Below are 27,625 nucleotides of genomic sequence, written 5' to 3'. Positions count from 1 at the left end.
TGATAGCGCACACTGATGATTCACCGCAGAAGCTACAAGCGCTGCAAACATCACAACTTATTGAAAAGGGGCAGAACTCTGCAAGCCTCAAAAGATTCTTGGTTTTAATCAAAAGAAACGCCAAAGCCTGACCTAAGGGATGCTGTCAGCGGACACTGATGGGAGCTCAGAGCTGGAGAAGGGCAGGGGCACAGATGCAGCCCCACTCGGAGCGGCCATCCATCAGCAGTGCGGGAAGGCAGAGGAGGAGGACGTGCTTTTTGTTTGCAGTTAAGAAAAATGTCGAGGGACAAGTGGTGGTGCACCTCGAACATGAGAATAAAGGGCAATTCAAGCAAAACTACTCTGAGAATAGAGCTAGTTCTAATTCCATAAGTAGCTGCATAAAAATGGCATAAAGAGATGCAGAGCTTCACGTCCAACAGAGGGAAAAAACCCACAGAATTAAAACTCAACAGGATTAGTGTTTTGTTTTTCTGCGCTTTGGCTGACTGATATAACTGTTGGCAGAGGAGGAACACATTACAAATGTTTCAAGCTAGCAAAACCATTTTAAAGAAATGCATCCAAAAAGCAAGCCTAGAACACACGCCAATTGCATCTGAACAGGCACCACCTAAATTGTTTGTAACAGATTTCATCACCGATTAGAAGTTACGTGTGATTGATAACTAGATTTGTTCCTAGCAAGCAGACAAAAACATATTACACCATATTTGTGAAAAGCGTCCAGGTAAATGCAAAGATGATATTTAGGGCAGATAGTATTTCCTACACCCAGAAAAACTGTCCATTTTTGCACACTGCAGAACCCAGATAGCTATGTATGCTGAGTTGCATTTATACCAATATAATGCAAAAAGCAAAAAGGAGTTCTGTGCTAAAATAGCGTGGACTATATGCTGAATTGCACAGGATTTTTCTGAAATGGTTACGAGATGGAGATGCCTTCATCCTAATAAAACGCTACATTTCACTGCCAGTTATTTTCAAGTCCAGTCTTCACAAACAGTCAACGCTTCTGTGTTCCAGATTAAAAAAAAAAAAAAAGAAATCAACCTTTAAATGATCCCATTTATTATTATAAAAACATGCTTTAACAGGCAACTTCTATTTCCTGTTCTGTCTTCAGATTTGGTATAACACAAAACCCCACACATTTTCCAGTGAGTACAGAAGTATTTCTGGAGCAGAGCTGATTCCTTCCCTTCCTTCCTCTCTTTTTTTTTTTTTCTTTTTTTTTGTTTATGTGGCTTGAGCAGTAGTACAGAGATCATGGCAATGAGGGGGAAAAAAAACTAACCAGAACTTCTGAAAAGTTTTTGTAAACTAGCACACTTTAAGATGCAGATTACAATCTCTGGAGGTAGCCATGTTAGGGAAAGCATCATTACTAAAGAAAATAACCCTTTAGCAGGAAGACACAGATCATAAGGGCCAGTGGTTTACCATTAATTAGCACTCTAATTACCACAGGTTGATCTTCAAGGACAAGCTCCTGCAAGCACACAAACAGGCCATTCTGATGTGCAGGAAGCTGAGCAAGCATGGGAGAAAGCCACCATGGATGCACTAAGCTCAGACACTAAGGAAAGAGAGGGTGGAAGCAGGAGCAGGCTACTCAAGGAATACCGTGAGAATGCATCAGCATGTAGGGATGGAGTACGGAAAAGCAAAGCTCGGAGTTAAACCACCAAGAAACACCCACTGAGAAAAATGTTTAGGCTGCACTGAAGCCAAGTGCGTCCCCACCAGAGTGCTGGACCAGCCAGGATGCACCCAGGGAGCAGGCTGAAGTCATTGCAACAGTGCTCTCATCATCTTTGAAAGGCCACTGCAAGTCGGGGAGGTTGCTGACAACTGGAAAGAAGGTAGTTCTTGAAGAGGTGGGATCTGGGGAACTATGGTCTCCTGCTAATGTTGGGGAGAGCGTGATCGGGGAAGTGCCCGACTAACCTGACCAGTTATTTGGTGAGAAGGCTGTTAGCAGACACGGGGTGAGCAATGGATGTTCACCTTGACTTCAGCAAGGCCTTTGACATTACCTTCCACAGCATCCTTAGACCAAATTAGTGAGATGCTGATAATGAAGTGGCGGCACTGATGGACTCAAATTGGGGTCACAAGCAGTCGTGGTCCAGCCAGCAGCTGGTTACTAGTGGCACTGCTCAGGAATCAACACTGGTTTGTCTTCAGCGACTGGACTCGCAGGAAGTTTGTGGACGACACCAACCTGGGAAGAGTGGCTGACAGGCTGGAGACCCGGTTTCTGCAGAAGGACCTTGAGAAGCTGGAGAAATGGGCTGAAAGGAACCTGAAAGCTCAAGGAAAGCAAATATCTAGGAGGGAACAGCTCCAGGCACCAGGACTGGCAGGGACTGACCGCCTAGAAAGGGGCTTTGCAGAAAAGGCCCTGGGGGTCCTGGGGAACAAGCCAAACACATCAGCAGCACGCCCTTGAAGCAAAAGGAGCCAGCTGCATTCTGTGCTGCGGTAGCAGAAGTGTAGCCTGCAGGTCAAGGGAAGCAATTCTTCCCCTCTTTTCTCTATCTGTGAGACTGCAACTGAAATACTCTGTTGCGGACTCTGCATCACGCTCATTCGAATAGCGGACAAGTGCCAGTACAGATTGCTCATTTAATTTCATTGCCTTTTAGTTGCCTTTTCTGCCAAGGCCACCATGGAGAACAGGGTGCAATGGACAATTTTGCTGTGGAAGAAGGGGCTGCTTGACCTCTGAACTATCTGCCACAAGCACCAAATGCAGGAAGCAGATGCAGAGATGCTGTTCTGGAGAAATCACTGCTATTTATTCAGTGCCGTAGTTCTCCCAACAGCTGAAAAAAGGGAAAACTGTCAACAAAATACATTTACAAAATGTAAGATTAAAAAAACCCAACAAACCACAAAACAAACTTACCACATCACTAGCACTGGAAAATTCATTGTTAACCAGGCTTTCAAGAGCCATCCATCGAACTGGTCTGTTTTCGTTGTCTCCCAGGCAATGGTAGTCCATAGGAAATAGGTCTCGAGATAGCGCGTTGTCTGTAATCTTAACCTGAAGTGCATCGTCAATGCTAATTTAAAAGAACAGAAGTATTAAGCAAACTTGGTGTAACAGCTTGACATACAATCTTTAAGCTCAACCTTAAGTTTCAGACTTAGGATTGAACTGGGGAGCACTAATCACGTTATCAGCATTTCAAACAGCCGGCATTCTTCTAGCTCAAGACACATTTATTCTGTGACTATCAAATATTATCAAAGAATGTATTTATTCTGCGTTAACAGATAAGCAGTTGAAAAATCATCAGTCTTAGATTAAATAAAAATCAAACATTTACAAGTGTAAAAAACAGAGCTAAAGCAAACAAACAACTCCCTTAAATTATTCCTGCTCCCTTAGAGACCCCCTTCAGTTTAAACAAATTTTAGCTGTAGTACCTCTGTAGGAATAAGGAGCCAAAGGTTTATGCGAAGCAAGATCTAGTAAGATCTTATTAAAGCAACTGATATTATTTGTGGCCTAAAAGCTTGTCTCTAGTCAAGCAATCTGGTACGATATTACTTATTACCCTCACCAAGAGATATTCATTCTGACTGTTGTCAGAAATAGGATACTGGCTAAGGGAAACTTACTTTTAATCAACAAAAAAATGACTCAAAGAAACCACAAGGAGCCTACTGATATTCTTCCCCTCTGGGATGTTAATTCATATTCTTTTGAGCTCTAAAAAAAAGCACGTAATAAAGTTCAATGTTCTCATAAACAGCTGACTTCAGAATATGGGTAAGATGTTGGCTTTAACATCTTATGACAAAATATAGAAACAACATTGGATTAGGGGGATTGTAACAAAATGGTGTTAGCTGTCTTTTCACCTCAACACTTATTTCTTTACTTTGATGAGAAAAAATACATAAGACATGCTCAATTTGTGTCTCCCACTTCACTGTCTCAAGTACCTTCTTATTTATTCCATTTCTATGTACTTTCAAGTCATTCACTGCCCTCAAAATTCATAGACCAGTGAACTTCTGGATCTAATCACCCTTAAGAATTCAGAGAAATTCCTAGAAGACGTGTCTATAAAAAAACAGAATACAAAGGGTAATTTCCCAGTGATTAAAGGGACAAATGCTGTCACATGGGAAGTCAGTCCAAATTTCAGGGACAGGACCTGTGCTAGTGTGGGGACGGTGACCCATATTTTACTGTTAACCTCTGAGCCAGCCGTTCAGAGCTCTGTTACAGTACATGGCCCTACGGCAGACCACACACTAAAGGCGCCTGCTGTCCAGGAAAAGTAGAGACAGAAACTGGGCTTCCACTTCAAGGACCATGTGGGAACAATCAAAGCAAACCCCCAATCAAAAAAGGGTCCAACAAGGTGTTTTCTATCCCTGGGTAAACTGCCAAAGATATTCCAAGTTTTTATTAAAGCTTAAGGGAAACCATTTAGGTAAGTGAGCCTTTGAAAAAAATACGGATAGACAAAACCAAGCAAAATTATTTTAACATGAGGGTGTTCTGTTTTGTTAAAAAACATGCTTTCTGGTTCACCTTATGTTTGGGGAAAACAACTTCACTGACAAGACTATTCACCCAAAATTTGGAAAAGAAAAAACTCCATCCAGCAATATATTTTGAAACAGAGATCAGGTCCATGGGAGAAAGACCATCTGAGCCCTAGCGACTGATGTACTGCACAATGACTCTACTCCATTGAGTACTTACACACAGTTTCTAGCAGCCAGGTCTTTGTGAATGACTTCCCGTCTGGCCAAATAACTCATTCCACAGGCAATCTGAATAGCCATATGTACAAGATCCTGCTGGGAAATTGCCTGCAAGAGCACAGAAGAACAGTCATTGCAGAACTGCGAGCCCGGTGCTGGGCAGGTTGGCATTTCTGTCGTATTCCAGTGCCCCTCTCCTCACCTTTAGAGGCTGATGCTTTCCAGTACCTTATTACAGACACTATCACCTGTTAAAAACCATTCAGGAAGACTCCTTATTCTAACTTTTTTTTTTTTTTTTTTTTGACACGCCAGGGGCAACTGTTTCCAGTTTGCAACCACCTCACTGCTACGCAGCTTTTCCTTTGATCAGTGGTGGACTCAGGCAAAACAGATCAATTTTACCCTTCTTACCACACTTTTTTCCACTTTATTTCTCTGGAAATCAACTGGTTTTCAGGCAGCAGAGCACAAACAGCAGTCAAAATTCTTGTTGCTATCTATTGCTGTAAACTAGGATGAAAGGCTGTTGCTCCATCTACTTTTACAACTTCACAGTCCTATACAAATTAAACCCTTGCACATATTTATACCCCGTGTTCGCTCTTCCATTTCTACAGTGTTTCAGAAAGTCCAGTATGTAGGCGGACACGCTGAAGTTGCAAGATGGAGGTTAAAATAAACCAAATACTAAATTGAAACAATCATAAACTGGCTTCTTCATGAACAGGTTGTTATCAAGAACAACAGCCATGTATTATTTCAGAAAACTCAAGAGTTTGCTTTAGGCATTTGTAGAAGAGTTCCATCTCAGAGTAAGAACCTAGGAGACCCAGTGGCCCATTTTTTGATAGTTAAGTATGGTCATACCTAGTTATTAAGAGGCAACTCCTGCTTGACATAATACAGATTATAAATAGCATTTCTGCTTCAGTTCTTGGAAAGGGATATTAGTGCATTGCATTGGGATTTGTAACTCAGATTAAGCAGCAAAACAAACAAACTCAAAGTTGAAAGATCCTAGCAGCTTATCACAACTTGTAAATTAACAGAGGTAGTGGCCCTTGCTAGTGTGAAATCTGGTACATAACAGGGATAAATGCTGACCTCAGGAAATCAATTTCATTTTGTGCTCAATTTAGTCTAAAGATAGAAGCCAAACCAAGGTGAAGTTGAAGAAAAGACACGGTAATCCTAACAGGAGAGATAGTTGTAATACTTATACACATCCATCACTAAACACTTTTTCAGATTTTCAAAAACAGGCAAAATACGTTCTCATCTAGGAATGTTTTTTTTTCTCACTTCTCATGAAATACACGCAGCAGGTTCCATTGAAACATAGTAAAGTTATGAATGCTAAAGACCACCCACAGCAGTAAAAACAAAAAGAATCAGAGATGCCTTCGTTTAGTATCTAAAATTAAATAAGTCTAGTTACGTTACTTATACCCAATCTACAGCAGCACCTTAAAAATTTCACATTAAGAACTACAGTAAGTAAAGGGATAATCCGTTAAGGGTACCAAAAAAAAAAACCAAACCAAAACCAAAAAAACCCCAGTGAATTTTCCCTCTGTATTCCAACTTAAATCTACAATCAATATACCACTTTAAATTTTTTTTTTAAGATTTATTGATATACCAGCTCCTAACCCAATCAGACTTTAACTCCACTTCATGCCCTCTGAACATCTGTGACAAACCAGCCAAGAATGTTTTCCTTGTATGAATCAAAACAAACACTTGCTAGGGAAGCTGCTTGCTAATTCTTTTATTGTCATGACAGAACAGGTGAATATCACAAATATTTTCTTTAAGGCACATCCACAGCTGACAAACCAAGCTTAAGTTTAGTGGGCTAGAAGTCACAGATTTCTGAGCATACCTGAGGATTGTTGGCCTCCACCAGCTTGCACTGTCGCAAGAATAGTTTAAGGTTCCCCCAGTTCATGTATGGCAGCAGCACCATGGGTTTCTCTCCCTCTTCTATACAGACGTGAGTGATAGGTAGCAGATTCCTGGAAGACAGGGAGAGAAATTCCTAATTTTATGAAACTGAAATGTGATAAAATCTTCTCAATCCCCAAATGCATTAACTGAAAGTAATTCACCACTGAAGAAAAGCATTTAATCTTGCATTACAAATTGCAGAGCACAAGGTCTCCAAATAACTGAAGCCCTAGATATTAAAAAAAAAAAAAGATATTTGAGTACCTTCCCACTAGGAAGAATCCTCCAAGTTTTTCACTTGGGCTAAAATAAATTTCCGTGAATATACGTTATCATTTCTATTAAGAACTGACATATCCTCAACTTGGAAATGTATCATTCTGACTGCAACTATAGATATAAAATATAGAGCTCCATTACAGAGTTGTTGGAAAAAAGTCAAAACATCATGTTTGATCCACTTCAAAGTGACAGAACAGTAATCTTCAGTTTTGAATCAACTAAACATTAAGTTGCAGTCTAATGGCAAAAGTATTTCAGGAGTTTTATCACAGGTGTTTTACTGCTCCTTATGGCTCAGCTAACCCCCACGCTGCATTGCTTGAACACCAACCTACAGCATCAACACATAAATATGTAGAAACTTGAAACACACTACATACAGTTTCAATATTCTTTAGATTGTATCTTCTATTGAAAACACACTGGGAAGTCTTCAATGAGTTGTTATGAATTTTTTAAAAGGGAACTTTGAAATTTCCTGGTTTTACTTGAAGTCTGATAGTCAGGTGTCACACCCACGAGCCCTACGTACCCATGTAGCTCTACCTTCAACCAAGATAAAGGTCCCAGATTTATAGGCACCGTAAAGAAGAAAACCTTCTCGGTCTTTTTAAAGAGTTTGACTTCTAAAAGGGAGGATAACAACTGATTCTGAATTATGAGAGGGGGGTTGTTTAATTTTGTTTCAATTTTAAGTATGTTTCCCCAGGAACCTGCTACTTCTCTTAACAAAATAATCCTGTATTTTAGGCAAGGTCTTAACTACAATAATTCTTAGAAAAGCAGCTTGTAAATGCACTGCAGAACTAGTAATTTTGCTTGAACTATTCTCATTTCCTTCACATTACCAGCAACATAAGATCAATCACAAGGCCAGGGACTTGATGATGAGCGCAGGTTTCTTCTTACCTGCATCCTTGCCAGTAAAGAGGATCTTCAAGGCCAATTTCAGCCTTTAATCCAAGCTGCAAAACTGACACTAACTCAAGGGGTTCAGGGCACCAATTTACAAACTTAAGCCAATACCTCAAAAAACCCACGTCATTAATTCTTAAGAAATAAATCCCTTCAGTGACGTTATGACGCTGCACCAGGACAACGCGTGTGCCAGGGTCCTAAAAAGCCTTTCCTTGTCTCCATGTGGGAAGGTACCTGATCACAGCACTTTGCTGTACCACGTAGAAAATCATGAACAATACAAAACCAGACTAGTAAATTAGCTAAACTGACGATCAACCTGCATATACACTTACTCTTGTCACCACAAAGATCCCATCCCATTTAACAAGAACTAGCACAAATCAACACATGCCTGCGGCACCTTTTTCTGTAATAACTAAGAATATATAGAAGGAATATCTGCTTATATTTCACCGCAAGGGTTGGAACACCAAAGACTTTCCCCACTTTCCCACACGCTGCTCTTATTTGATTTTACTGACTGTGCAGCTAGGAAAAAAGCTTATAAGCACCCTCTTCAATAAGAAGCATATCTAGAATTCTGTATTTTAAAGTGACACAAGAATAGTTTCAGCTTTTTACAGCTTAAAAAAAAAAACCTTCAGATGTACAAAATGTTACTGAACTCTGAAAAAAATTTTCCTCTCCCCCTAGAAAGCTTTAAGTATTTCAGCTGGCACTGATAGTTTTGCTTACAAACACTGCTTAGCTTACCTGTGATGAAGTCCTCTGAGTTTACAGCTTTCAGTCAGCATCATTGTCACTTGTACCTCTGAGGCTTGATCTAATGAAAAAAGAAAAAAAGGACCACAGCTATAACTTTGGAAACAAACCAACATATTAATTAATATTTAGTCCACATTTCCAAGTCAGTCAAGGTCATTTGAGAACAAACAGAACTTGTTTGCCTACTTTTTAGAAATGGAGTCTAAAAACTCCATACAAGCAAGCCAAGTTCTAGGGCATATTTCTGCTTAAGTATATGGGGTGAAGCCAAAAAAGGAAATAAAACACACTCCAGGTGCTGACAGACTGTACTTTTGCCACTTCCTGACAGCTTCTGGGCAGGCATGAGCCGCCTGCACTAGGCAGCACGGGTCACATCCTGCACACTGGGCCGGTGCTGCTGGAAGAAGGGGAGCGTGCCGTGCATTTTCCAAAAGCACAGATGTGCTCAGAGACGCTGGTTTGCTGCCGAATTACCAGTACAGGCTCCTGCAGTTTACTTCCACGTTGATGGGAGACTATTTATTTCTAGATTTATTTCTTTACTTGCTCTCTACTTGAAACACTTGACCCTTGGTAACTTTAGAAATGTTTGCTGTTCTCTTCCCACCTTTCAAAAAACAAAAAACCAAAAACCCCAAACCAAACGCTGCTGCCAGTTAAAATTCAAGCATCTGTCTTAACTCCAATAACCCACAGCAATCAGAACATCTACTGGACAGAAGTGCTGCCTGTCACCCCTACCCCACAAATATTTTTGTGTTTGTATTTTTTTTCCCACCTCTCTGGTGGCAAGAAGCAACAGGGAAGCTTAACACCATGTAAATCAGCTCTCACAATCCCACCCTCATCAGACCTGGGTGCATTTTCTGTCCCTCCTTCGTGCTAGGACTAGTACCGGTGCACCTAGGCAGCAAGCTAGCACAGGAGAGAGCCCAGCAAAGGCCAATCAGTTTTTCTTGCTGCTTTAGGATGAATTTACATATTACAGATGAGTCAAACCAACATTTTACTGCCCTGGGAGGAAGAAGAGAAGAAAACTCATCTGCTCTTTTGCCTTCTTCACGGTCTTACCCTCCTCCCCGTGCCAGCTCTGATATCCTTTCCTAACTGAACTTTAACCCTGCGAAAGAAAACATGACTTTTCACTGAGTTAAGCGCAGTGAACGTGGTCAGTGCAGATGAGCATGTGGTAGTGAAAGAAAGCACAAAGCCCAGAGGGAGAGCATGGCCTCCCTCTTATGGCAACAGCAAGCTAAATAGATCTAACAATAACATACGAACTGGCTTTTAGCTTTTCAGATATGCTGGAAGTGGAGTCAGCTTCAGGCACAACACAGCTCCTGCCTAAGAAAGGTTCATCAAAAGAGAAATCGCGCAATTCAAGAACCTGTGATCCACAAACCATGGCTGAATTGAGCAAGTTCCCCTAAGCCAGGGAAAGAAATTATATCCCAAGGCAAATGACTTCAAAGGCTGCTTTACTACCTCAGCTCAGGAGAGATGAAAAAGGAGGCATGCCTTTCCAAAAGCATACAGGCACTAAAAAAGGAGATGAGGAAACGGAGGTTATAAATGCAGATAGAGATCCCAGCCGGGGGCACTGAACCCTGAGCATGCTTGGAAACCCCTAAGGAGCACCACTGCCCAGTCCCTGTACAGGCTGGAAGGACCAAGACCACCAAAACCAAACACATAGCGCTCCAGAGAAGCCCAGACACAGAGGTTGCGTGAGGTTAGTGACAATTATGGCTATGGCATATTATAGAGTGCATCAAACCAGTGCATTTCCTTGTATTTGATAACAAGTAAGTACACGGGGAGGGTAGGAACAGGCTCTTGCAGTGCAGGAGACATTTAAGTAATGGTCAGCTGAAGCCTCTAGGTCCACACAGAGGCGTGGGAAGGAGAAGGTCCTACCTACTGTGCAGCAATAGCACGCCAGTGTTTTATATGTGATGGACTTGATACGTAGGAGACAGACTTCAAAAGGCTTGTAAACAAGTAAGAAAAATGAAGATACTACATTAAATTGAAGTTCTATAGGCATGAATAGCTGAATCATCCAACCTCTATAAAGGGGAAGAAGCATTAAAAATAGAGATGTAAAAAACATTCTAAGGAGTTAGAGGAACTGCCAGCAGGCTACTTGTTTAAATACATTAATTTCTAGAACTCAAAGACCACAACCTCTTCAACCCAGCATATGACGAAGAGAGGAAAAAGATTACTAGGTGTGAGTTTAGGCTGATTAACTCGCTTATACATTCTTTGGCCCTGTGCTTGCTTAACTCGTTTGCTTTTAATTGTAAGAGCCACCACGCAATAACTGAAAGCTCTAAATCAGAGATTATTTAAGACTAGCTTTAAAATCTACAAAACGAGTTCATCTGGTTCAGACAATGTACCTATTCATCTCTTCACGCTAACGCTGGAGGAGACGACACTCTTGTGCCGATGCCTTTCCCTTTCCATCACGCAGGGTGTTTTTCAGCAGGTCACGGTTAGGGTTCGTTGTTTTCTTTCAGCTCGGAGACACTATGCTATAGTCACCCAGCACCCAAAAGGACAATTGACTCCCATTCAAGTATATACGGAAATCTAAATCTTATCTTGTGAAACAGTCCCAGCATCCGTATTGTGTTTTGTTATCAATATTATTTCCTTGTTTTCTGTATGGAAAAAAAACTTACACAACATCAACAAATTCAACATGTTCAGGAAAAACAATAGCAATGCAAAGCAAATCCTGCTCTAGCTGAGGCCGGTGCCAGTTTAGAACAACCACACAATTTGATTATTGGGGTTTTGTACTGGCTATAATTCAAAACAGAATATAAATCACCACTTCTTTGAGTGATTCTAGTCAAAAGAGGGTAAAAACCCCCACCAAAATAATGCTACTGCAACGGTCCCCACAATTAGACTTGCTTTTATGGCCGTTTTCTTTAGTTACACAAAAAAAAGTATTTAGACAAACCCTCAGTCACATTTAGTAGATTATAACCACTTCCGAGCATCCAACAGACAGGTCTTCACAAAGAAGGTGATTTTGGTAATAAAACATCTTATTACAGAGGACCCAGTAAATCTGACCATCCTGCACTGAAAACCCTTAAAAGCCATCGAGGAAAAAGCCAGAAATGCTGTGGATGAGACGAGAAATACACAGTCCCCAGAGCAGAGCCAGCGACAGCCGTGACCCAGCAGTTCCAGCCTGGGGAGACTTTTTTATGAGGACGTACTATGGTGAATCTACAGATTTCATCTTCCTGCCTGGGTCAAAGTGCAGTCCTGTACCGAAACCAAATATGAAATCTCTGAGCATCACACGTAAGCACGCACATGTGGGCATTTCATGAAGAGAACTGTTTGCGTGGCCACACAAAACGAGACCTGCGTAACAATCTTGACAAACACACCAGCAAGCCCACAGGCTTTTGTGGCTTGTTTTTTCTGTACTGGATCTGTGAAGTCATTTGATATGAACACAGCCACACACGCAGCTAAACAGGGGGGAAGCCTCCCACAGAGCCAGAAACCTGTTAAATTAGAATAGCAACTTAAAGCCACGAGAGAGGAGGCTGTAGCCTCCCATATATTAAATCTGAGCATCAGGAAACAGCCCCAAGTTTAAGGCAAACACTCCAGGGCAAGGCAACAAGGGCTTGTTGCACAACTTCTTCAAAGCCTTAAAAAAAAAAAAAGCTAAACTTCCCTCCGAGATATTAACGCTATTTGTGATTAAGAATATGTCAGTGCTCAAGAATTCATGCAGTTGCAGCCTGATGATTAAGAGGTTTAGCCGGGTCAGTGCTTCTTAGCCCTGAAAGAGCATCATCTATTTTCACAAGTCCATCACCAACAGCTGAGTCACTGAACAGAACTTAACTCACGTCACACAAGTCAAGAGAAAGATTTAATATCAAGTAAGTAGTAACTCTACATGTTCAGTTAGGACCAAAAAGGTCCAACTTTCAGAGGGTGCTTAAAAAAAAAAAGACTGAGATCGATGTAAATGCATTCCAGAACTAGGAAGATGCTTTCAAAGCACTGGTTTTACCCTTTCTGCGCCAAGAGCCTGGCTGTGAAACTCTAGCCTAAGGCACAGAGCAAGAACAAGCCAGGGTTTCAAGAAGCTTTGATAGGGCTGCAGGTTTATCTCATGATATTACGTTATTTGTATATAGCTAAGCACAATGGGGCTCTTGGCACTACTATTTTTATATAAGAGGCTAATCTCTCCACACAATTCTGGCAAGCGTGATATGTGCTGAGGCCCTTCCTGGTTCACGGGGAGAAAGAGCACCAACTTGATTTTTACCAGCTTCTCAAAGTCCATCTGCAAACCTGCATTTTAAAATCTTTGTTCATCATCAGTCACACAAGTCACTGTAACACTCATGGGGAAAAAAAAAAAATCTCTGTGAAGTCTGCGATGACACTAACATCGCAGGAATTTCCTTGCTCCAAGACTAGGTGCTCATAACAAGTGCAGAGCATCGGGCTCTATATTCACTAGGTGGTAGCGTATCAGAAGAGAGTCACTCCACACCTCAAATTACTCACCAGAGATGAAAAGCAGCAATTACCTGGATATTGCAGTGGGTTACCTGATTAGCTGGATGGCTTTCAAGAATAACATTTCAAGTCAGACCTCCTAGAATCTCAAAATAGCAAAGCACAGCATCAAAGATTGTAGCACAGTCACTGGTATTTATTTCTTCTGACGGAAGACAAAAACAGGATCTTAAGATCAATGTAACCACGTGTTTCAAATGGAAGCAAGTCATTCCAGAGCCCTTCCACAGCCTACGATGGGCAGTAACACACAGCAATTTCTTTCAGCACTCCTGTCAGAAGCAGCTCTACACGTACTACAGCAAGAAAACCTAAGGCATAAACATGTCTCCTGACAGCGATATTTAAAAAGGATGTTTTACCTGAAGTTTTCTTCACCTTTGGACCATTTGCAATGTCTTGTTCCCATGCGAACTTCCTTCTGTCTCACACTGCAAGCTAACATTCCTCAACATCAGAACACTTACACAAGCCATTTTCCATGTGGCTAACAGTTTTCACAAAGCTTCTATTACCATTGTTATCTTTCAAACTCGTGGACTTTGCCAAATATACTGAGCCAAAGTCCACAAGCTCAAGTTACTGAAGGGTGCAAAGCATATAGGCAGGCACAATGGTCACAGCCTGTGTCCCCAGGAACTGAGAGTGTAGTACTAGAACTGCCCTACACGTGCAGCTTCAGGTCAGAATTGCTCCTAGTACCAACGCATCCTTTTTAATCACTGCTGCAGAGCAAATTCATTATGTAAAATTTCTCCTAAGGCAGAATTCAATCCCAGTTCAAAGAGAGTAAATGCCTGAATGCTGCTTTAACCCTTCTACACAAGTTTTTGGCTTTTGGAAGAGATACAGCTCTCGATCACTATGGCCTCAAGTTGTGCCAGGGGAGGTTTAGGCTGGATATTAGAAAAAATTTCTTCATTGAAAGAGTGATCAGGCATTGGAACAGGCTGCCCAGGGACGTGGTGGAGTCACCATCCCTGGAGGGATTCAAGAAACGTGTAGATGTGGTGCTTAGGGACATGGGTTAGTGGGTTAGGTGGTGTTGGGTTGACAGTTGGACTTGATGATCCTTGAGGTCTTTTCCAACCTTAATGGTTCTATGAGTTCACGTCTGCTGTACGTGACATTTCATTTGCAGAACTGTCCTTCAACAGAAGGATGAACTGCTTAAGGAATGCAAGGAGTCATTATCTAATCTGCTTTTTCATAGGTAGAAGGGAAAGTACACACACAAAAATATTCACACTTGAAAACTCCAAGAGGCCCTAACAGCTGGACACTGACAAGTTACCATGGACATCAACAGCACATCCGATGGCTTTCTGCCTACCCTGAAAGTGAAGGAAAACCACCCTGCTTCTGTTTGGCAGCTTCATGGCATGTCCAAGGCTAGACAGCGATAGAGGCATTCAGGTAACGGCTATGCTTTCACGCAGCAACGTCTGTCTGCTTTACAAGGCAACCGCGCATCCTACAGAACTCACACCTCTGTACGTTAAGACATACATACAGAAACAACAACGTAAGGAGGCTAAAACAGACACTATGCTGAGTCTTGTTAAAATTTCCATGGAGCACCATTTCTCCTCCAATCTTCATATCGAGGCTATTTATATTGAAATGTTTGTTTCCACAGCACAACCGCACAAGTTTCTTTTCCAAAGCAAGGCAGTTCACGTTTGCAAATTCAAGCCTAATTTTAAGAAGTTCTGGCAGTAATTCAACATGACACTACTAAAACGGGGAATGCTGTCCTGGTTTTCCTGCATGACAAATGCACATGCAGTTTTAAACCCCAGAAAAAGGCAGAGAAAAGTATGATTTGGGGATAGAGTTACTTCCTCGCATAACAGCAATACCAGAACCTAAGTAGCAGCACCAAATAGCAACCACTCAAAGGCTCTTTGCTCAGTGATCCATCTAACTTAAAATAAAGCTGAAAGTGTTAAGTAGATGTGAAGTGAAACTGTGGAAGAGAGACAAAACTGATTTAACACTTCAAACTCTATCACTGCTAAAGGGCAGCAGCTAAAAAACCTGAAATACAAGTAGTGATTTTCACTGTATGTAAATGGAAGTGTAGATTTTTTTTTTTCTGCAGAAGCATATGTAATAGTAAATCTTTAAATTAAGTACAGTACTTTGGACATCAACATCTGAGAGCTGCGACTGAATATTTTTTTAATGTATACTGTACTATTTTAGGTCTCAAGTTACTTCCTTAACGAACTAGGATTGAATGACAAGTATAGTGCATTTTTAAAGCCAATATTCAGAAATTTGCTACTTTTCCCTAATTCTTTACATTCAAGTATCTTCCCTTACAAAAGATGCTGAAGAATTTAGCTCAGACTAGAAGCAGCTCTTTTCTTGATTTTTTTTTTTTCCCCCATAAACTTTCTGAGGATCCTGTAGTCTGATTTTGGGAGGTTAAATACTTTCAACTATTCACTTAAATACTGTACATTTAAGGTATGAACTTAAACTTATTATACGCATGTAAGTCACCTAATTATGACTATTGCTCTCCCCTGCTTGCACGGCCTAAGTTCTTACACCTCTAGACCTACAGCTCCTAAATGTACTGAAGAGGTCCTGAAGGGTCACGGGGTCCTCGGGTTCTCAGCTATGTCGTAAGCAGGTCAAAAGAGACATCACGTGAACGAAGGCAGTAACAGGCCTGGCCACTGTGAACAGTTAAGTCCCACTTGTTTTACCATACAACGTTTAGCATCTAATAGGTTTCCTCATATCTACAACACAAGCTTGCACTGCAAAGTACATCTTTTGACTCATCCTAGAAAGGTCTTGGGTACTCCCAATACCCCAAAGGCAGCTGCAGTCCTGAGAGGTACCAGGTGAATTTACGGTAAGCTCCTTCTCCACGTCTTCCGTTACCGTATCATGATCCATATTGTTCATGCGGGTGCACTTTGAGCATCCCCTCTTAGATTAACTATAAATAAAAATTTTTAAAAGTAGCCAAGAGTGCTGAAAGAGTTCCTTAGTGACCTGTGATGGTATGGACAAAACTCAAAGCTTTGTTAAAGTTAACGAAATGAAGTCTTAAGAGTTAATCTTCACTCACGTAAGATTTTGTTTCCAGTGCTTTTCATGGGTGGTTTGTTTTCAAACATTCCTTCCTTGTACATAAGAAAAATTTTAAGTGGTTAGAAAATGAAATGGAAGCAGTCAGGTTATCTTGAACAGGATGATTGGTTGTTTTTAACAAAAATGTACCTTGGCCAGAACATACTAAATGAGTCAAAGTTCTGCACAACTTAAACTCCCTGAGTGTGTTCCTGGAAAAATACAATTCCATTTGTTCTGCAAAGAATTTTCTCCTTCACAGGAAAAGCACCATTAAACAAAGTGTTCTTTAAATCAAAGGTGAAAACCATGTGTTTTCTTCCTCTTCTGACGTAAGATGATCTAAAAGATTCACAAGAAAGTCTATTTCATGCCATATAAAGGCAGAAGAGATCTATCAACCGCCAGCAAAAGGTACAGTTCCAGCTTTGAGAAACACACCAACGGAGACACTTCTCAAAGTTGAGAGTGACGGGAAACCTCCTATCAGCAAGGAAAGCAAAGCATTACAACCTCCTAAAACAATTCTACTGTAGCGCAAGAAACACAATGAAGAAAGCAAATGCCAGCTAAGCCTCTCATCTTTCTAACAAAGAACTTATTCAGGTTTTGTTGATCCATAGATTCCAATATCCCAAATTAGTACAGACAGATATTCTTGTTCTTACTAGTAATGCGACACACATCCTACATCTTCAGGAATGTCCATTTAAAGAAAGAACGAAGGTGAATTATCCAGAGAAAAGACTAAATGTGAAGGAAGCTAAAACTTTTGCAATGACAGCTAGCAAATCAACACACAGTGAAAGTGTAAACTGCAAACAGAAAAGAAAAGCTGGATGTCCAGTACTAAGGATCTAGAGAAAGCATGAACAAGGGACAGCCTTTGCCCGGGGCCTGTGATCTTTGTACTCCCAAAAACCCATCTCTAATTGCGCCAACTGATACCCATTTTTTCTTTAAGCTGTCTTCTTTGGCACAGAGCACTGCACACAATGGAAGACTCAGGCATCCAGATGCACTCTAAAGTATCAGATGATATAGCATTAAAAAAAACCAACCCATATTATAAATTAACATATTTCATTACACACAGGTAGAAGCTTGGTCACCAGCCAGGGCATGTTATAACTTTTGTCTGAAGTGCACTACAGTTAGGTGAAAGAATAACCTCTACTAAGAGACCTGGAGTGAACTTCTGGCACTCAGGGATGAATTCTGCCTTCAGACTATATCTTTATAAGAAGACATGGCATTGAGATTTTAAGAGAAGCGTCTCCAACTTTTCAGTCATATCAATTTACAAGCTACGGAACAAGCACTGAATTGGTTGAAAAGCACTTCAATGACTCAATGAACGGTTCAGATGAAAGACCCCAGCCAAATTCAGCAGCGTAGGAGAAACTAGTCAAGTATCACTCAACAAACAAACTCCAGCCTGTTTGCCTCCTGCACTGATGTTACTTCATTGGGATCAAACCTGCCCTTTGAGAGTCTGACCTAACAGGTCAATCCGAGCTTGGGAAAATGGGGAATACAATACATTCCTGGAAACCAGTCTCACACACTTTCTGAATGGCCTCTTTCACTTAAAAAGTTTCTCAGGACAAAGGGAGGCAGGTCCAGCCTTTCCCAGTTTTTATGTGTTACCGATTCCCTTCACAGTGGATCACTTCAGAAGGGAGAACAAATACTAAGCTCAGAAAAATCAAGGCTTCTTTTGATTTCAGTTAGCACTCTTCTGCTTTGTAGTAATGCTCAACACCTTACTAGAAGGCTAGAAAACATCAGGGAAGGAAAGTGGGAAGGGCTGCTGCAGTTCCTGCTGTAGCCAGTCAACTATCTTTGCTTTCTTTGGGGAAAAGGATCAATGCCCTGGAGAGGAAGACAGGAAAGAAGCAGACTGACAAGGCTGCAAACACACTCCTCTCCCAGCAGGAAATACTCACCGATCTCACTATTGTCTGGCGAGCACATCAGCCACAACATTCACCCCTTCCAGAACATGAAATGAGAAAACTGACAGCACATTCTCCTCTGTCCACATTATTAGGAAGTCATTCATCCTGAAAGGTTATGGATCTTATCATACACTAATACGAAGAAGGAACACATGAAAGAAGAGATCCATCATGTCATGCACCTATGGCACAACCTTTCTTCACAGGTTTTCTTAATGAGAAGTATTTAAGAAACCATTAGCAACCTCTGCTTGACACCTTTCCTAGCACAACAGAGGTCTTCTCCTAAAAGCCAACATACATGAGCTGCCCAGGGCCCAAGGAAGCCTTCCAGTCCCACGTATACCACTTGTTGGGCTTTCTTGGGCATGTGTAGCAGATAATCACTTAATCCATGAGCTTTACCACTCTGCACAACGCAAACTTGCTGTGATCAACACAGCCTGCGATGGTAAGGCCCAACACAAAGCTGCCTGTATGCCAGTGCTCTGGGGTTACTCTGCAGGGGTGAAGGCTTCTATCCAGTGATGCAGCAGACAACCGCACCAAGGTCACCTCTAGACAAAGATCCCCAGTTGAGGGAGGTGATTCTCCCCCTCTACTCTGCCCTCATAAAACCCCATCTGGAGTATTGCGTCCAGCTCTGGGGTCCCCAGCACAAGAATAATGTAGACCTGTTAGAGCAGGTCCAGAGAAGGGCCGTGAAAATGATCTGAGGCCTGGAGCACCTCTCCTGTGACGAAAGGCTGAGACAGCTGAGGTTGTTCAGCCTGGAGAAGAAAACATTGCAGGAAGACCTTGCTGTGGCCATTCAATACTCAAAGGGGGCTTATAAGAAAGACAGATAGAGACTTTATCACGGTGTGACAGGATGTGGGGCAACAGTTTAAGATGAAAGAGGGTAGATTCAGACTGGACACAAGGAAGAAAATGATGGGTTTTTTTAACAGTGAGGGTGGTGAGGCAGTGGCCCAGGGTGCCCAGAGAAGCTGTGGATGCCCCATCCCTGGAGGGGTTCAAGGCCAGGCTGGATGAGGCTTTGAACAACCTGGGCTAGTGGGAGGTGTCCCTGCCCATAGCAGGGGGTGGAACTGGATGGGCTTTAAGGTCCCCTCCAACCCAACCCGTTCTGAGTCTATGATTCTAATCTGAAATTCTGGTTGGGCACAAGTGTTCTGATCATATTTGCCATGTCCAGGTGTTCTCCTTCCAAAGGGTTTCTTCTGTTGTCAGTTCCAGATTTAAAGTCACAGCATCTACCCTAACATCAAAACAGCCAAAGCAATGTCTTAAGTGATCCTGCTGAGAAGAGAGAGATGTTTCACCTCTCAAGAAGGTTATTCTTCCTCACAACACCAACTGAAAGAATTTCAGTTGACATTTTTCAGAAGATCTGAAACACTCCACACCCCCTCCCCATTATTTTCTGTCATTTGGGGTATAACTGGACTTTTATCAGAGTGCACCACCAGGTGAAACAAGACAGCTCTGGAGCCGCCCGTTCTTTTGGGAGGAATAATTTAGCTACTCAGACAAAGCCTTTTCCCCTTGTTTCTTTTCTGTGGCCCTCGGGGCTCCTTTCTTGCCTTCAGCAACACAGATACTTAAGTCTGTTTAATAGTTCTCATACCCATCTCGCTTTTGTGGTCCTGCCCTGCTCCTGTGTTTGTGCCAAAACAGCAGTGTGTGTGTGGCCACAGAATGAACTAGACCAAGGAAAAAGTCTGGTTAAGAGCAAATTTTTGCAGGTTTTTTTTTTCCCCAAGCAGATCAAATTCCCAACTTATTACATGACCCAGCTGCACACACAGCTATCACAGCCAGGATACAGAGCTGCTTAATATTAGCACTGCAAATGAACTGCTGTAAAGAGAAGTGGGGATGTTTACAGTTATTTTCCTAGCAACATTCTGCTGCCCAGACCAGTATTATTTCACAGCCAAGTATCAGTAAAACCTATTATAAACTCTTTTTCCACATAGATCTCTTTTAAAGCTGAGAAATTCTCTACAGACAGCAATTATGTGAATACCATTACTCCCTTAAGACCGTGCTCCAGTTCACTGCAGCCAGCAAATCTTTCATTGCAAAGGGAAGGGCAAGAGAAATTAGGATGTGTACTATGTCCATCAGGATGTGTACTATGTCCAAGATACAAGGCACTGCAAGGGAGAATTGCGGTTTTAAGAGTGGATTTGAAGGGCCATTTTGGTAAAGTGAATAGATAAGTGGTGCTGGGAGGCAGCTAAATTAAGATCTGTTCTCACAAATGTTGTCATCTAATCTGAGACTATAATAAAGAGTAACCATGCTTGAGCAGTGCTGTACCGATGTCAAGCTGCCCTACCTCGCAACAATTTTGGGGCTCACAAGAGCCGTAGCATTTGCTGACTCTGAATCACGGCACAGAACCACCAAATAACACAGCAAAGGAGATCACAGATTAAGGTAACATTGGTGACCAATGATGCCCCAAGTTAGACAGCCTCATCGTACACAGAGGAGCACAAGGCTCATGTGATACAGAAGTCTTTTGGAAACTACATCAAATAAAAGAAAAATGACAGTCAGGACTGTTTGGCAGGGATAGGTAAACAGAAAAGGGCAGAATCCAGGAAAAGTTCCTAAAATATCAGAAAGAAACATGGGGGTTTTTTATTAATTGAGGATGCTCCTTTACTTCTTGTTAGAAGTCACTACAAGAAGATATTTGCCTTTATATAAGAGGACCATTACTTTTGTTGAGGCTATGACTCTTTCCAGCAGACCCTGTTCTAGCTAACACCATCATGCCACACGGTAGCTACCAACATCTTCCAAAGGGGCAGCATATCCGCTTTTCAGAAGTCCTCTCTGAACTCAACGGGGAGAAAGTGCCACAGAATGAAACTGTACCACCTCAGAGGCACTCCTGAAGAAATAATGGAAGTATCTTGTGATTACCAGAGTAACTGTCACTCTCAATCTAGGAACACCCACAAGGATGCGCAAGAGAAAAGAGCAGGAAAAGCAACAGCAGCAAATCCGCACTGTTCAGCCCTCTGTGAAACCTGTTAGCAGAAACACCAACAGTCATCCCAGAGATCACGCTCTGCTGGCTGACTCGATGCCAGGACAGATTTACTCACAGGTTACTACCCTCCTGCTGCCCACAAAGCAACACTTCACCGTCGGTCCCCAGCCCACCTTACAGCTCAGCCACAGCAGGCTGATACGGAGGTCAGGATTTGTTAGGCAGGAAGAGAGGTTAATTTTACACTAATTTGATTACTCCCAGCTGGCACCTGGCTCCTAGTCCTGATAAGTTAGACCTTTTGAAGTTCAACATATCCTATTAGAGCAGCAGGTATGGTACCGGGTACTGACCTGTCTTACTGCCAAAGCACACCAACCTGCTAGGCCTACATCAAGAACAATCTGCAGCTAAAGAACACAACAGCATCCATCCCAAACTGCCACTTCTGACTGTTTCAAGAAGTTGGGACACCTTTTTCAGCTACTTTTGCTCCAAATCAGGTTGACTTTAAGATATTCCTCCCTTTGAGGTGAGCGTGAATCTTTTTCTAACTGGCTTTCCACCTAATTTTTTAAATTATTATCACAAGCATCTGATTGCATGAGAAACAATCATCTAAGTTATAAATACAATATAACCATATTAGTAATAATCAATATAATCATAAATAGAAGGTTGCTTTCTTCAAGCAATATATTTTTCTTAAAAATGGTACAGAATACATGGGTAGTAGAAAGATTCAACCACAACAAAATTTAGCAGCTTTACCAATTCCCACCTTCCCCTTTAAAATTAGTCTGCTTAAAAACTACTAGCCAGGCAAAAGAATTTAGAACAAGTTGAAATTCTTAAAGAAGTCTAATTTTTTTTTTTAAGGAAAGAATTAAAGAAGTTGTAAAATGAAAAACCAAAGGCAATAATACACCCAACTGAAATCACAAAAATAACTGGTGAAGCAACTACTGTAGAGGGAATTCAGCAAAACTGTTGTGAGCTACTCCAGAACTCTTACAATGACGAGTGTAGAGGAAGGGATATATGTAGGATGTAATACATATGTAGGATATATGTAAATATATCTAATACTGTTTCCATCTATACTTACCTTGTCATTTCTTAAGTCTACCTATGACAATTTAAATCACTTCAACAACATATTTCTTGAAGAAAGATGCTATATTTGTATAAATTAAGTGCTAGATGATAATTCTCATGCTTCAGCAGCAGTTTAAGGATGGCCCAAACTATGCCCTAGCATTTGTACAGCCACGCACGTTTATGAAAGATTTTTAGGATACATGGAAGGTGCCTTTTTCAGAAATTTGCAGGGGAAAAGGCTGTGGATGGAAAGAGCAATTACATGCTACGGGAAAAAAACAAATACATTTTTTACTTGGAAGAATAATAAGTAAAAGTATTCAAGGCACAGCAACTGAAGACACTGGTGGGAAAACACATGCATTTTTCTTCCATATAAGATTTCTGTTCTCTCTGGCTGAAGACAGCATCCAACTTGTTTTTGCTTTTCAAGCAGTAGCCATTTGCATATTTAGGGGAGGAAGAATTTATTTTTACAGACAGACTGGATACACTCTGCATGCACCACAATCCAAACAACTGGACACAAAAACCCCTCCTTGATGTAAACATACCTTTAACAGTTTTGACAAAAACTTGTTTCTCTTTACTGGGGTCTTTTTCTTCTATTAGAATCCCATGGAAAATGCGCCCAAATGTGCCTATGAAGAGAACATACAACCAGTAAGTACTATGGGGCAAAAATACACTGATAATATTAACAGCATTTCATATCTATTAAGAAAACACTACCTTAACACGATTCAGCCACAGCAGAAAGTCAGGAAAAAGGGCCCTTAAAGTACCAGTCCTGAATGCCCTATTAAGCCAAGAATATATAACCCGACCACCTCTCCAGCACCCAATCCACTTCTGGATTCAGAACTGTATGTAGTAAATACTGAAAGTTTAGATAACTAAAAAAGCACGAGAGTGAACTCTAGACAGCAGCAGAATCCAGTTAAACCAACTTATCCACACTGGTGATGGGCTTATTTGTGGCAGTTCAGTCTTTGCCAGCTGTCTGCACTAAAAGCTCCAGCTCCATCCTTTTCTCACCCAGCATGACTTGAATTTTACTGTCAAAACATTTCTCACAAATGTGAATTTTTTTTTGAAATGTTCACAGGGAAATACGGGTTTCACCCAACCGGTACACATGGAACAGTGTGAAAAAAAACCAGTATCATATTATTCAAATGTTTCACCTCAGCTGGAAGGTGTTGGGTTTGTTTGGTTTTGTTGGGTTTTTTTCAGTCTCTCCAACATTTTTCCATTCACAAAATTTTAACAAAGCTATTGCAGGAGAAGCTACCTTGAACAGCTGGAGGAAAAACAACGGGTAACACTGCAGAACTAACTTTTTATACAACTCAGGTCGTCAACACTTTTCTGTCACACTATTACCATGGCACCAACGTGTGCATCATCTGCATGCAATCTGCGCATATGTTGCATCCCTTTCCCATGGGTTTGTCCTGTCTGATTAGGTTGAAAGATCTTTGACAGGGATTGCCTTAGCCTGGTTGTACATCTGCTGGCACAAAGTGTGGGTCTCATTTGGTTTCTAAATACTTAACAGGAACAGTGCAACACTTGTATCATCTACCCTGGGACTGCAAGTAAACCCTGCAGGACAGGGATTTTCAAATTATAATCTCATTAAGAAGCAATTTAACTAGAGACTACAGGCAACCATAAAAATACAGCACGAGTTATTTAACAGTAAACTACAAATCCTCATATCTTGGTTCTTAAAGACATCATAAGAGTGCCTTGAATACATATTTCCAATACACAGATATATGTAAACATCAAAGGGAAGATGGCATTTTTTGTAGTGAAATATCTTATGGTATCAAGTTATGTATCTATTTTTAAATCCTGGAAATAAGGAGAATAAGCAGCATGTGAAAGCAGCTATGACTAGAAAATAATTTCCATGCAATCCAATATCTGAACACAACAGGACTGTAACACAGCGTGCCTGGATGGTCCACAGTTGGGGGTTTTCTGTTTGAAACAGCTATTCTGTTTGAAACTTCTTTTTTCTAAAGACACCTACATTTTTGCCTTATATCTTATACAACGTGAGCTTGATGCAGGTTAAGAATTGGGTGCTGCATGAGCCCAGCAATACAAAAGGCCCCTACACATCCCTCTTCCTTTGCGCACTCTCAGACCTGATGCTTTGCATTTTCCAACTGGTTACACCACAGCAGAACCATAATCTCCTAAATTATTAAAATGTTAAAGTAGGTTAAGTTATGGAAGCTGCTTGAAGTTTATAATGAATCTCTGGCCAAGACCTATGAAATATGTTTAAGTTCCATTGTCAGAACTTAGGAATTCTTGAAAATTTTATGCACACATTTCTATTATTTGCTTCTTCCCCTCTGAAGCTCTTTGGTTCTTAGTTGACAGAGGCTCAGTTCTGCTACAATCCTGAACTAAAACTGAAGATTGTTCATCGGCATCTGTCTTCTAGTCCTTTGATGAACTTTTGAAGGTTTTGACAGACTCGAATACCAGCTGGAGGCCAAGAAGCAAGATCCCAGTATTAACTGGGTCCCCACTGCATTCAACAGCCGTTTAAGCTGCATCTTGCAGAACAGGGCAGCTCTGCCACTTGGTGCTGAACATCTGAAGCTTCGCTGTAGCACTGAGTCACTTCTCATCATCGGATGACTCCTAACATCACAGCTACAGGCAACAGACAGTACAAAAGAACACAAAGGACGTCCCTCATGCGAAGGAAGCCTTTTGCAGAACCGACACTGGAGTTCAGCATAAAGCTACCTCCGTAGAGATTTAGAGGCATACATTAAACAGGGAGTGTTAGCATCCTCCCATTGTTTTTCAGGCAGTAATGCAAAGCATTTAGCAGTTCTACTGCCAAAGGATGAGTATCTCAGATCTCTACCTTTGGAAAATATGATTTCTCACGAGGCTCAGGGAACACAGACTTGAAGCTGCAACAATAAAGACTAATGACAAAAACATTTTCTTTCCCATGTTCAACATCAGTAAAAAACCAATTAATGTTGTGCATGAACACTTCCAAAGTAAGCATTAAATGCTGCATCTGCCGATTAGATTTCCAAATCAGAAGCTTGAGATTGTTGAGATGAGTTTAGACGACCGAGATTTTTGTGGGCTTGGGGTCTTTTTTGTTTTGATATGTGCGTGTGCGTATTAAGAGAAGCTCTCCTGCAGTAACTTACAAAAGTGAGTTACTTTGCCACTTACAGCTCCGACTGATTAATCGCTTAGCCACCTAACCCTTAGCTTTAAAGGACCAGATTATTAAGACAGACAAGCTGAATGATTTACTGAGCACGATTAGTTGCTCCCCCTTTCTAACGAATTCCCCAGACTTCAAATGCAAACAACATTCATCATTCTTCTCCATTAAGATCAGAAACATCATCCATTATTAATTTCAGAAAAATCTAGCTATCAAAAAAATTATATATATACACCACGTTGTAGTCAACAAGTGTCCAAGTCCTGTAAATACCTTCTTGAAGCACATCTTTTAGAGTTATCCTCTCCCGGGAGATGGCTATGTCCTTCACTTTAGCTTTTGCTTCCATTAGTGTGACGCTTTTAAGATCATTCTTCTCTATCCGTAACGTAGGATAACCTGAGGAGCCAGCAGAGCCAAACAAACCAATATAAATACCCTTATAATGAGAACACAAGCACATTGCTTCACCTCAGCACCACCTACAGGTATAAAGACATGCAAGCAGCACGTACTTAAAAAGATTATGTATTAATCTTAAAAAGATTATAGTATTAAGCAACAAACACAAGAGAAGTCATGTGAATAAAATAATCTGTGGGGGAAAAAGAAAACCACACAGGAATTCTATATAGTGTCATGTAATCAAGTCTCATTATTAGCACCCAGTAAATAAAACTCCTCCTTGTGTGCTGAAGCTGATTAACGCGACGCTGCACAACAAGGAAACAAAGATCATGGCCAGAGACTGCCAGAAGACTTGCCAGAGTGAGGAAGATGCCTTATCCCAGCAGCACATGACCAAAACTACCAGTGCCCTCTTCTGGCACTTCTAGACATCTAGATACACTAATACAGGGAGAAAGGTCTAAATATTTTATACAAGTTTATGAATCACTAGAGAAAAAAACTTCAGAATTACTTTGATGATTTTTTAAATTTAAACATTACTGAAAATAAGGTTTATATGATTGTGGAAGGACTAGGAATGTTCGATTTTGTGCATCCAACCTTTTTTCTTCTTATATTTGTTTTCCCTGCACTACTAGGGGTGTCCCAAAGCAGGCAAGGGACATCCTGAAACAATTCAGACTGACTAGAGCAAACAGGTCCCATTAGGCAGAGTGGCTACCACACTCGTCAGGGTGAGGAGGGTTTGACCATCACTGTAGGCTTGGTTTATACGCCACCTCCCCTTTTGCCAGAGGCTCAGTAATGAGTTTCCAGGGATCATATTCAAATTAGCCAGTGTCACCTTAGAGGGCCAGCCTCAAAACTTGAGGTTGATGGGCCATCAACAGCAGAATGTCATCTGGGATAATAGATGGAAAAGAAAAAGCCTGGGGAGGAACTTCAGGTGACAAAAGGGAAAATCAGCCCAAGAATTAGTTGCAAGTTAAGCTCCCTTCCAAACTCTGGGGAAAGGAATTTTTTCAATATTTTAATAAATATTTATTTATTTTTAATTTAAAATTATTTCTTCTACTAATTAAATTTTAAAGGCAGTATTTTTGAAAGGGAAAGATAAACCCAGAAGACAAAAAAAAGATTTTTTTTTTTTTTCAAGGATATACAGTACAATCTAGAAGAAAGCCAAAACCTTCCCAAAGTTGCAGGAGTTCAATCTTGGGCAAACCCCTGCTTCCACACATGGGGAGGAAACAAGAAAACACAGGAGGGCTGAACAGTAATCACAACATTTGTGCTGGGCTCCCTCATGAACTGGGATGGTCTGTATCACTAAGTGCAATCACAAGACAATGGGAGACACTTTTGGGTCTTACTGGTTACTTTTAAACAAAAATCAAGTTGTTAATCATTATTTTTACCTAGCTCTAAACAACAGATCTACATTGACACTTCTACTCATTAGATTGCTGAACAAAGTCTCTTCAGGCAATTAATACAAAACTATTGAGCATTATAGAACAAAGTCACTGGTGGCAGGAGACAAAAACAGGAGCCACTTAATTTACACTTTCTGAA

The 27,625-nt window shown here is 41.1% G+C and overlaps 1 protein-coding gene across 1 annotated transcript in view; it reads right to left on the bottom strand.

Annotated features, from left to right (window-relative positions):
* LOC104466290 (tyrosine-protein kinase RYK) overlaps positions 1 to 27,625 on the bottom strand; it is a 30,810-nt gene that overhangs the window by 2,233 nt on the left and 952 nt on the right. Inside the window, exons 2-7 of the mRNA XM_010079659.1 lie at positions 25,913 to 26,038; positions 22,968 to 23,054; positions 8,653 to 8,722; positions 6,632 to 6,764; positions 4,742 to 4,851; positions 2,921 to 3,080 (exon numbers count right to left, since the gene is read on the bottom strand). Coding sequence (XP_010077961.1) covers positions 2,921 to 3,080; positions 4,742 to 4,851; positions 6,632 to 6,764; positions 8,653 to 8,722; positions 22,968 to 23,054; positions 25,913 to 25,988 — 636 coding nt within the window. The 5' untranslated portion in view covers positions 25,989 to 26,038. The remainder of the gene's footprint in view (positions 1 to 2,920; positions 3,081 to 4,741; positions 4,852 to 6,631; positions 6,765 to 8,652; positions 8,723 to 22,967; positions 23,055 to 25,912; positions 26,039 to 27,625) is intronic.

This window comes from Pterocles gutturalis, unplaced genomic scaffold (assembly GCF_000699245.1).
Source record: "Pterocles gutturalis isolate BGI_N339 unplaced genomic scaffold, ASM69924v1 scaffold16474, whole genome shotgun sequence".
NCBI classification, from domain to species: domain Eukaryota; kingdom Metazoa; phylum Chordata; class Aves; order Pterocliformes; family Pteroclidae; genus Pterocles; species Pterocles gutturalis.
The sequence above is the reverse complement of the archived record's forward strand: the minus strand, read 5'-3'. Positions and strand labels throughout refer to the sequence as shown.